Here is a 12,500-nt window from a genome sequence, read left to right on the forward strand (position 1 = left end):
TTTTTAAAAAAAACCCACAGTATTGTCTTCCAAGTACCCATAAACAACTTTAACAGCTACAAAAACAAATGTCGCTGATCCTGAGTTTAAAATTATGTTTAACTTATAGGAAGTGCTACATTTCTGTTCAATCAGTCACATCTCATCAAATGAGAAATGGCTTGGTTTTGAAGCAAATGTCATATGATCCAGTTCTCAAATAATAATGCAAATTTAATAAAACCAGGGAGGACATGCCTGACCCTGCTTGACTGTAGCTTTGTATCCTATGTGCAATTTAATGTATATGCATTCAAATACAACAGTTTTTGTAATTGAGTCGAACCACTTGAAGTTGTTTAAAGCACTTTTCTGCCTGCTCATCTTTTCATAGTGACCAGGGAAAATTTTACAGAGCTAAATTTAGAGCTGAATCTCTAAGATGCCTAAAATTATTATACCTTTTTTCTGAAGAATTATTATTCTCAACTTTCAAGTTACATTTTGCTACCCGTGTAAGTAGAACAATGAATTTTAAAGAGAAAAAAAATAAGTCAACAGTATAGCAGATAATGTGGCAAGGTTTATTGGATCACAGGATCTAAATGTAATACTTGCCTGCTTTTTCCTGTTATGTAACTCAAATGTCTCCATAGACCACTGTTTCTGAAAGGTAAACAAAATTTTGTATTAATGAACAGGCAAGTCTGACCAATGGATTGGCACACAGATAATAATTATACAGTATTAAATTCTTCTCCAGTCGACACCGGTAATAGTTATTTCAACCCCATCATACATTTGTAAATAGTGTATTTGTAGCTTCCTAGCAGTTGAGTTCTTGACACCGCATGTATTTGTTTGTTTACTTGTGCTTGAAATGATAACTTGCAGTACCACAAGCAAGCAAGTTGAGCATGCTTTACATAATTATTAACTATACCCTTGCTTGTCATAAAGCTCACACAGGAAGTAAAAGTATAATTGCGAGAATACACTGTAATAATTATTGATTCTTTACTGGTGAAAAAAATCATCATCATCATCAATTGATCCAATTTTGATCCGGGTTTATCCCCATAAACGGGGGTGGCCGGGTGTACCCCACTCTCCATCTCGCTCGATTCATGGCGTCCTTTTTCTCCAAACCAACGCTCTTGCTCTCCTTCTCCACTTGCATCTTCCACGTCTTTTTTCGTCGTCCTCGCTTCCTCTTGTTTCACTTCCAACTCCAACGCTTTTCTCAGAACATGCTCATCATTGCTCCACATGCCTGTACCATCTCACTCCATTTGCCTTTGCCATCTGAACCACTGTTTCCTTCAATCCCAACATCTCCATCAGGTCCTCTGTCCTCTTTTTACACCACACATTGCTCTCTCAGTCCTTCTCAAAATTGCTATCTCATTTTCCCTCAGACACCATGTCTCACTCCCATATAACATCACTACTCTTACACAACTCCGATAAACCATTCCTTTCACCTTTAACGAGAACTTTTTTGAGTTCTGCAACTCTCCACATTCCCTGAACTTCACCCAGCCAATTCTTGCTGTCACAGCTGTCACAGCTGCCTCGCAGCCACTGCTTGCATTCACCCTATCCGCCAAATAACAGAACCCTCTCACCGTTTCCACCTCTTCACACAACTCCTTCACCGGTTCCACCAATCCATCAGCTTGCTTCTTGCATCTTCCACACACAAAATCCCTGCCCAACCTTGAGGTCACCCTCTTAACAGATTTGAAAGAAAAAAAGACGACAAAGTTGAACATGCTTTACTGAGCCATGCAGTACGATGATGTGACCAACTCCAGCATCTGTGAATAATAAGCACTCAAATGTTAGAAGTAAATGAACTCACCTTGGCCAACTTGTGCAAATGAAATTCGGTTTTGCCAAGCAACTTGTGTTTTGGGATTGGCTGAAGTTTGTCATAACCGATAACAGCTATAATGACTTTGTTAAATGGATTAGTCGCCTTTGGATAAATCTGGAGAAAAAGAAAGTAAGTGGAAGAGTCTAGTAATGATCAAATGGCTGGCAATCGCCAAATGATCCCCCCTCCCTCAAATCTTTCTTTCCCTTCTTTCACAGATCAGTATCCCCTCTTACCTTCCATGAATACCCCTTATATCCACTCCCTCTACAACACCCCTCACAGACCTTTCACACTAATCTCAAGACTTTTCTTTGCACTCACCCAAACTTGAACCTGAACTCCCTATCTATCAGCTTTAAAATTTCTTTACAATGATCAATTTACCATATCAACTCACTTTATAAACAGTATTTACTCTTTTCTTTATTTCACTTTCCCACCAACACAGCGCCATAGCTTCTTTTAATTACAACTTAACCCCTTTACCCTACATGTGAAAGAGTGCTTTACTTCCATTAACCATGAACCAATATTCTTAATCCAATGACCATGGCAATGGCTGTTTTAGACTAAACATTTCAAATAAGTTTAAGTTACTCCAATCACTACATTGCATGCCAATCCTATACCTAGAATGCAGTGTCTGACACTTCCAGACTCGTCTGTAGACTGATTCTAACTCACAGTTGTTGAAGCTAACCAATTTAAAATGAGTAAAAGTTAAGAATCCGATCCCACAAACGCGTCGGCCAACACCTCAGCCAACGCGTCGGTCGACACACCAACACACTACCGACGCATCAGCCGACACACTACCGACGCATTGGTTGACACACTACCGACACATTGGTCGAAACTCTTTAGAGTTTTGTTAGTTCTTTCAGTTGGAAGCAAGGGCAACTTTATAAGGAACGACAAAAACGTGACAGGCAAATAGCCGCCATTTTTAAACTCTAGTACCTACAGTAGGTCTTCTTGATGTTTTGGCAAGGGTCGGTTACCAAAGCGGGGAAGTAAGTCGACCCACATGCTTATTTTTCATTCATTATAAAGGATTGGGAAGTTTGAACTCTTTATTGATCATTGACTTTTTAATATGTGGTGGCAGTTCCAGGTTGGATATGTGTAGTGATGAGGCGATGAACACGGGCCCGGCAACGCGTTTGCCAGAGTGAAAACTAGGTTTTAATAACACTTGTCGTAATGGGAACTGGGTTCTAATATCACGAAATACAAGATGGCGGTCAAAAGTAAATTTCGTATTTTCATATTGTAGTGAAAGTTTTCCGTCCAAGACATTTCCGTTCAGTTTGAAAAAGGTACGTTTAGGTTTTCAACAGTTCAATAAGGCCCAAATGAGTCACCGACACGCTACCGACACACCACCGATGCACCACCGACGCATGTTATACGTTATAAGATTAAACAGCGGCCAATGCATCGGCCGACAGTCAACCAACAGTCGACCGACGCCCTGGCCGACGCGTTGGCTGACACGGTGGGATCGGATTCTTAACTTTTACCTTAAAATGGGTGCATAGACTGAAATACAGTGTGCTGTTTGTCAGTGCTAATCAAACGGGTGCTTATACGTAAATACTGTTTATCAGCACTATTTGTAGACAGTCTGCAGTATGTGGCCTGCAGTTGTCATACACCTCCTGGAATCCTAACTGTTTTAAATAAGACTGTGCATAACCCTAATCACTAAATTAAAAGCTTAACCCAAATTGATTCCCAAAATTCTGACAGTGTCCCTTAACCTTACATGAAAGCTAACCATTCAAAATACATGTAAGTGCTTCACTCAAATCACCAAGCTGAGCTTTTGACCCTAATAATAGTCTTAAAAATGATTTCTCTGTTTTATTTTATACATACCCCATAAAAGGGGTGGCGAATGGTAAAATCCGAGACTCTCTGAGACACCGAGATCCTAGTTAAAAATCCAAGCCTGAGACTCCTCGGTAAAAAGTTTTGAGACTCAAAAAAAGTAAAAACAAACCATGCAAAAACGAGACTTATACTGTGTTCACACTTGGCCGAAACATGATTAGTCTGATCACGAATGAAACATGTTTCGTTATGAAAAGTGTTCACATCAGACAGTGCAAGGCGCGAATCATGGTTGAAACATGATTATTCTGATGATTGAAATAACCTCGCGAGGTAGTTTCAATCATGATCCGACCAAACACGTTCAAAATGGCGGATTCATGCGAGAGTAGGTAAGTGCCCAAAAGAACCAAATTGGGGCTATTAGGAGGCTAAATGTCTAGTTGCAATATTGGCCGACGAAGAAATATAACGGCAATTATCGGCGATCGTTACAGATGAGCTTGTGGAAAACGGAACATCTTGTAACGAATAAAGTGCAAATGCCGTCTCCTCGTTAAACGCTGCATAGCCCTCCTCCTCCGAACGTCTAGAAATTCAACACTAAACGAAAGAATGAATGCAGAAGTTTCCAGCTCCAATTTACAGCTGAAATGTAAAAAAATTATGCGAGTGTCGTGAAACAGCATAAGTTACACAACCATGCATGAAATGTGTTTCACACGGACATTAGGTGTGAACGACCCAATAAAAAACATGTTTCGGCGAAGCATGTTTCCTTGAAACATGTTTACTCTAATCATGTTTCGGCTTTAATTTGAACACAGCTTTAGAGACTTAACAAAAACGCTTTCGAAATTTCGAGATCCTGCTAAAATTTTCGACCCACGTTTTTCGAGGCACCATTCGCCACCCCTCATGAAGAGTTCTACTTAATTACTGTAATAGAAAGATGTCCAAGTATGTTGAAATGGGTGGTGTTATAAAAAAAATTGGACTGGTTCAAAAATTCTGTACTGGTTCAAGAAAAATTAAACCAGAGGTCAAAATTAAATTACATGTCTGAACCCAAACAGGGATTTTCCCAATTATAGTTTTACAATGAAAGCGTGCACAGGGCCGTCTGGGTCATATTGTAAATTAAAGAAAATACTGTAATTGTCTTTTTTTAAGCCAAATTGATGAGGGAACTAGATGCTCCTGTGAAGCATACACTGGCTTGCCTGTGGTACGTGCTACAGAAAATCAGAAGGCACTGAATTGTGTGGTATTGAAATTATACAGCATTCCAGTCTCTGAAGAATAACAAATAAAAGAGAAGCGAGAAACATTGGCTTCTGGGCTGACATGTTGATAATTTTCAAGTTCCCTCACAACTTCTTTTCACCACAAGTGTGCCCTATGAGCATCCGAAAATTTTGTAATACTAAACTTCACTGAAGTCAAGCCCTGTTTCGCGGGGTTAGTGTTGGGATGGGAGACCAAAACAATAAACCCCTCATGGCAAACAGAAACATCTGACCGAAAATACTATTAACGCTAACAAATGCGAACTCAGCAAGGTACAGATTCTGGTAGCTTGCTTTATGCAAAACAAATATTGATGAAAAAGCAAATAAATATTGATACACAGTTTTCAGAAAGAGCAGAAGGAAGTTTCTCGGACGGTCGATCGAGAATAAAATATTTACAACATGAAAACAACATTAATTTTGAACCGTGAATATAGAATATAAAAAGTTACGATCAGCGACAAACATTTTGAGAGATTTTTGCTACGTTCAAGTAAATTGCAAAATCGAAAGTGACATGGCCGGAATTCAGCGGGCGTCGTGATTAAGTTACCGCGGCATGTTTACTCACCAAACAGTGAAGCATCTGTGTCAAATGATGGCAAGATACCGGGTTTTTGTAAGTTTCTTTTTCTGTCAAGTGTCAAGTTTGACAATGAAATGAGCGAAGTCAAAACAAAGATCACAATCGCCCAACTCTTGTTTATGCAAAGTCAAAATTTACTCTCCAAGACGCGTACGATGTTATTTATCACCAGGTAATTCCATCATTTTGGAAATAGCAGCTGCTTTATTATCCATCTGCGTCACGAGTTTTCACTGATTTTGGGCCTCATTTTCTTGAAACTCAAGCACGCTTCCAACAGGCCTGTGAACCCTTTCTGCTTACAGAGCAATACTAAAAAACTTCTCCCATATTTAAGCTCAAAAATTCAATACACAACATGATATTATAATTCACAAAGGCAGAAAATACCACAGAATCCTTTTCCAGCGAAAATTTTATTGAAACAAACAACATATTTGCTCTTAGAGGCGAAAACCTCTTCCTATTTCATTGCGTGCGTGAAGACAAAAAACTCAATTGTGTCAAATTACCATGTACTTCAGGTAAATACTGCTCACTTTGATTTCGTCTCGACGGGCGATAGATTGTTGTCGAAGTCCAGTACTCGTCGCTTTTGAGATTCATGCCTAGTTTATCCAACTGACTTTCCATTATTGAGCTCCATAAGGGTAAATTTTGTTTAAGGATCCACTAAAACGCCATTCGCGTTGCATGACTTTCGACGCCATTGCAGGCTAAGTTGATGATTCTACTGTGTCCACCAGAGAAATTTACGCAGTTCCACTACCCTCTCGATCCTAAGAAAATACGCGCAAAAGGCTCTATACACAAAGGCAACACTTACCAGGGGAGTGACATGCAAGACTTTTACCAACACGGAAAAAAAAAAAAAAACAAAAACAAAAAAAAAAAAAAAGAAAACAAACAAACTAAACGTAGACCTCGACTGGGTTTGCCCATAGGCAACCCAGTAAAAAACAGTGTAAAATGGCCTTTTCCTGTGAAATAATTGATTAAGTTTGACTCATAAAATTTCTAGATCACCTTTATAAATGGCAACCACTTTTACATTCTTTTGTCTTTAAGTTAATTAGATCTACTGCCCTCATTTTAAAACAATTTTTTTTTGGAAATTTGCTTGTCGTAACGATCAGGCTAGAAAGGCTTACATGTACTGGCAGTAAAACAAAAGAACATTATATATTTGCCCACCATTATGAAAAAGGTCTACATGTATATCAAAATCAATCTACAGGTAAACTTACTGTAGCTGGGAAGTTTTTGACATCATCCCACACAATGCATCCTTTCTTAACTGGCGACTGCAGAGATGAGCACTTTGTTATTGACCCAACTGTTATCTGAACATAAATCCCAAAGTGTTCTGGAGGAAAATTAGCATCCAGGTACAGGTTTTGAGCTCCAAACACGTGCACAGCAAAAACACCAGTCTGTGATAAATAAAACCTCCACTAAAATACTGATACAGTACACTTCCATTTAATAAGGATCTTAAATGCAGCTCATTCCAAATTGAACAATACTTTTTTCAAGACACTGACTTATTGGAAGGATTAACTCCATATAACACTATTTCACAAAACAACAATAATATGACAAATCAGACATATGAAACACCAATAATAGTCATTGGTTAACAAGATGCAACCATATTCGGAAGTGGCAAGTTACCATAGCAACACAAAAACCACCGTATTAAAGGCAACCTACATGTTGTCTCTAAATGCTTACACATAAACTCTGTGACCTTACATTTTCCATACTGCACAGTATGCATGTGTAATCAATCTCTAGTTTGCACGTCTAATCAATATCCAGACCATGAAAATTGGTCATTACCAAGAATGTGTTTTTGACATGTACATGTAACACATTTAAAGACAAAACAGATGGGAGTATTGTTGCTATAATGATAACCTATTAAGTCACAATATTTATAATTATGTTGACCACATTTTGCTGTTTTACTGTACGTAGTACCATACATATATCAGCGAAAACACCTCTGTATTACACCTTAATGTATCCTTACTTAACTTAATGTAATAATATTGTCTTCGGCCTCACATTTGTCAAACAAAATATCAAATGATTCACCATACTTTACCAAGGGCCAACAGATAGATTTCTTCCACAACGTTCACTGTGATGTAGGCTGATGCAATGTGGTGCAATCAGCCTCAACCAAGTGTTACAGGCCCATACATGTACTTCCAGTGACTAACTTCCGGTTACAAGTAGATTTACAAGTTGAGTTTGTATCCAATATACGCAGCATGCTAAGTTGTAGAAGCTGTCAATGTTAAGTTATTTACAAGACAAGAAATCATTTATGCTAAAATAACGGTAAATTTAAAGCTGACTAAATTTCTATGGTGATCCTAAACCATAATAATATTATTGTTCAGTAGTAAACAATGCTTACAGGAAGGGTTGCTTTTTCTCCTAGCAAAGGATCTTCATCTTGAAACAGACTGTTTTTAACATCTTCTGAACCTTTCAGCTTGGCATCAAAGCCTCCAATTAAAAAAAAAACACTGTATCGTGAGGTGACTGTCATGATATTATTTTCTAGCATAACTATATGGGTGATTATAATTCTCTGCACTCATTGGTTGCACTTGAGGTGATCATTACACAATAATCACCTAGGCGTTTTTTTCAAAATGGCCGCAAGCCGTTTTGTGAAGGTGACCGACAAAGAAATTAATTGCTTCAAAGAAAATGCACATTTAATTTTTCAAATAACAACCTATGTAATTATAATAAAATAATATTTATTGTTAAATGTAAATAATATGATTATTGAACACAGTACATGTACTCCCTGCACTGCATTGACTTGATGAAGATGAAGTAAAATCATACCGTCCATATACGTACAGGGTTTATGAATTTTGCTCTGATGGCGATAGCTTTGATACAATGTGTCAACACCATCCTCCAGCCAAGTTTGTTGGCCAAAACATGCCCTTCCAGGACCAATTTTAGAGCTCCAAAGACAAGTGACAAGTTGAGTGTCCCCCACAACTACTGATTAACTGCCACTTGAAGAAATGATCATTGTAGATACACCTGTAACTGTAGGTCATTGTAGCTCATCGTAGAGCTCTCATTGTAGCTAATTGTAGGTCATTCCTTGTTTTTAGTAACTATGGTTCAACTTACTGGTGTGGTAGAAGAGTAACCGCCCCAAGGAACCCACAAGTACAAGGATGTCAATGTATTCTTCGTTTTTAGCTGAATCTCTGAACAGTAAAGCCAGACTCTATGCACAGCTTCCACAGAGGGCCAAAACAATGGTCACTTTCTTCTAATGAAACTATTACTTCAATTGAAGCCTGGGAGAGCAACAAAAAGTGCATGTATATTCTCTCCTCTGACCTGACCTCTGCCAAATTTCCATATTCACTCGATCCACCAGAATCACCCATCGTGGCAAACATTCTTCTTCTCTTGAAAACTTTATTGTCCTTACCTGGTTATGCTTACCTCACCCCAGCCTTCTTCAGCTTATGAATCAGTGCTATGGAACTCAGAGTTACAAAGAAGAACTATGGTCTCTGTGAAGCCTGAGATTTCTCAAGTTTTTGAATCATTACTGGACAAGATTCACACCAGAAAAGAGTCAAAGGTCTAGCACTCTGCTCCCCCGAATGATCACAGCTCATTTGTTTCTACTCAAAGAAGGCATGATGATTGCCCAAGCCCCATGCTGACTAACATGATGAGACTTGTACTTTAACATGATGAGAGCTTCCTAGCTAAGCTATTGCTGCTAAGGTGACTAAAATTTAATGCATCCAGACTGTCTTGCACATTATCTATTGTTGACCAGTCACACCAGTTTTCCTTTGGTTCATCATGGTACTGTACATCTTTGACTGCAGAAGCTCTAGTTGTCAACGATATCAATGTGGATACACTGGCCTTCATCACTTCCAACAACATCACAATCCGCCCTACATGTACCAAATGATAGTTCGTTTTTGCTGGGTATGACGTAGCATCAATGGTTCAAAGCCCTCAAACCCATAACGTTGAGCATAAACACCACTGTTTGGCTGGGTGAGTTTCTTTAAGTCGCGTTTCTACGCTCGCCATTGAATGATCACTGTACGGATTTCCTAGCTATTAGCTATAAACATAGAATCCACCCTTATTAAGATTGCTTGTTAGAGGTACATGTGTACATCTTACATTACGGTAATTAGTTGTAAATATTATTAGTCTCTGGTTTGTCTCAAGCATTCTAACAGTTCCCAGTCTGTGGGCCCTTAAACCAGTGAGTCTTTGACATCATTTTCTCCTCGAGCCAGCTCTCTCAAGATTCTAAAGTTGGTAATGGCGGACCAATAAATAACAAAATTCCAGTTTTAAAAAAAGGGGAACTTAAAACTTGGGTCACTCAGTGTTTAGTTAACATGACAGTTTTGAAATCCAAAGAAAAAGAAGAATTATTTTTTGGTCGTAGTAGCACTTTAAGAAATTGATTAGCATCATTCCTTGTGATGGTCTCCTTGTTGTGAGATGTGATGAGCCTTTCGCTGTGTCTCAGAAATGGATAGTCATCCCATGCTCCATCATAGATTGCTTCCTTTCGGCCATACATGTGAAACTGGACCGTCCTCCTCATCACCAGATGAAACTGACAGGAATCTGAACAGCCTACACTCATCTTATCCTCCTGATGGCTTTGTTATTTCCTTTACGCTGCAGACATCATAAAGCGGTACTGTCAGCTGATACTTTCTTCTGTGAGTCTTCTGTGTGACTTCTGTATGTCCTTCACTCCTTTCCTCTTACTAGATGATGAATGTGCATGGTGAGTCCACTTGAGCCAGCCAGTCTCCTACAATATTTTGCCTTGAACTACATCCCGCCTGGCTGGTCCCACCTGCATCAAAAGAACTTTGACCCTCGATGGCAAAAATTAACTGCAATTGCTTCACAAAGTTGCTTGTAAACATGATATGCTTTTGATCTTGTTGGTCAAATCTCACGGTCTGCCACAGATCAAAGACTTTCGCTTGCCTCTTCCTCTGAGATTGTGCGATCAACTCCAAGAAGTTATTCTCACTGTTTCACTTGACGATGAAATCATGTTTCCAAAGTTTCATCGCAGTCTTCGTCAAAAAGGAGAAAACACATCAGTTGTTTTGACAAAGGTATTTTGAACCCATTTGCGAGGTTGCCAAGGTTACAAAACTTTTTTCGGATTTTGCGTTCTTTTCACTCTTGAAATCTGCTGAATCACCAATCAAAAATCTGTTTTTGGATTCGCCAAAAGGGACACAACCGCAGGGCAATCAGTATGTGTCGCTGATCTAACACAGACCACATCTAACCTGTCTTGGCATTTCAGTGCCAATTCTTAACCTGAGGATATCAACGTTAATCCGAGATAGACTATCGATCGAGTTGTAACGAGTTGAGTTGAGTTTGAGTTGAGTTTGAGTTGAGTTTGAGTTGCGTTTGAGTTAAGATTGAGTTAAAATTGAGTTAATATTGAGTTACGGTTTTTGGCATATTTGGCACTTAAATCTAATAAATATTAAGTAGAAGTCACTGGGAAGACCATGAAACACCGTTTTTGTGAAGTGCACAGGTGTATATTTACGAAATGGTTTTAAACTGATCAAAACAATCTTGAAATTTCATGCACGGCAGTATCCTTGTTTACCAGTTTACCAGTTTCAGCACTTGGGACTCCTTCGATTTGACTACTGTCTGTTTTGCTGTTATGTGGTCTCATCGACCAATGGTCCCTTTAGAAGATTATGCCAAGCCGACCATATGGCTGATGAAAAGACCAGACCACAACACTGTGTGGTGCGATCTTTAACATCTCACAGAGTTTATGAACATTGAAGTTTGTGAGACGGGACCTGCGATTTATAGTCCTTATTCGCGAAGACTTGAAAGTCTAACCATTTGCGGATGTTATTACAAAGGCAGCACCTTCTCCTCAATTATTTTAAGACCCTGAGTGTTGCGAGTCCGTCCGGAGTCGAATTCACGATCTCGTGCATACATGTAGCAAACTGAGCCACCGGGGCGCGGTTGTTCCGTCTAGCGATCAAGTCTATCGACGCAGAAAAGACGTCCTCTTGTAAGGCTAAAGATGGGTTTTACTGTTAAGCCAGCTTATAGCCCCGGCGGCTAAACGATTAAACATACCGTTTGTCATCCAGCAGTGTGGTTTTCATGATCGGCTATCACACAAAATTATCAGAACAAGTGAGCCGCAATGAGGGTTTGTGTAAAATCTGGAATTCGGAACCTGGAACCCGTTTTTCCCCTTACTGACCCTAGCCTCGGAAGTGCCTTTGTCAGTTCTGATTTACGTCACAGTTGCTGGCAAAAACAAAAGAAACCGTGAATGAAAAACCAAAATTAATTAACAAGTAAGTAACAAGTAACTTCGAACGCTTGCCGACGACTCTTCGATTAACTATCAACATTCCATTGAGAGAGAACCAGAACCCGAAGTGCGCAAAGATGCCAAGTCTTACCATGTAGAAACGGGAAACAGAAGGTGAGCGAAACAAACATCATTTCATAGTGTTTGCCCTGATTAGTAACAAGCCATATTCTAGAAAAGGGTTTTTAGGCCTAGGGTTAGACAAATGGAAGGTTTAATTTTGGGTTACTTTCGGAAAGGTAAAAAAATGACCTGCAAGTACGAGTGACCCGTCAAACTGAAAGTGACTTTTGTTTTAGACCCGGCCCAATCTCGGTCTTAAATTTCTGGGACACTTGATGCCACACATAAGTTCACCCCCCAATGCACCCTTCCTTCCTTTCGAAGTTGTAAAGAAAAAAAAAACTATTGACTTTTCTCATGAATGCCTAAGGTTATAGCGCAATCAACATTGAAAAGGGGGGAAGGAGTTGCATTTTAGGTGGTGTCACCATCTTT

The 12,500-nt window shown here is 39.2% G+C and overlaps 1 protein-coding gene across 1 annotated transcript in view; it reads right to left on the reverse strand.

The window, feature by feature from the left end:
- LOC138012780 (cation channel sperm-associated targeting subunit tau-like) overlaps window positions 1-12,500 on the reverse strand; it is a 50,557-nt gene that overhangs the window by 34,481 nt on the left and 3,576 nt on the right. Inside the window, exons 2-5 of the mRNA XM_068859672.1 lie at window positions 8,004-8,095; window positions 6,823-7,008; window positions 1,844-1,972; window positions 598-645 (exon numbers count right to left, since the gene is read on the reverse strand). Coding sequence (XP_068715773.1) covers window positions 598-645; window positions 1,844-1,972; window positions 6,823-7,008; window positions 8,004-8,095 — 455 coding nt within the window. The remainder of the gene's footprint in view (window positions 1-597; window positions 646-1,843; window positions 1,973-6,822; window positions 7,009-8,003; window positions 8,096-12,500) is intronic.

The sequence above is a fragment of the Montipora foliosa genome, chromosome 8 (assembly GCF_036669935.1).
Source record: "Montipora foliosa isolate CH-2021 chromosome 8, ASM3666993v2, whole genome shotgun sequence".
Taxonomy (NCBI): Eukaryota; Metazoa; Cnidaria; class Anthozoa; order Scleractinia; family Acroporidae; genus Montipora; species Montipora foliosa.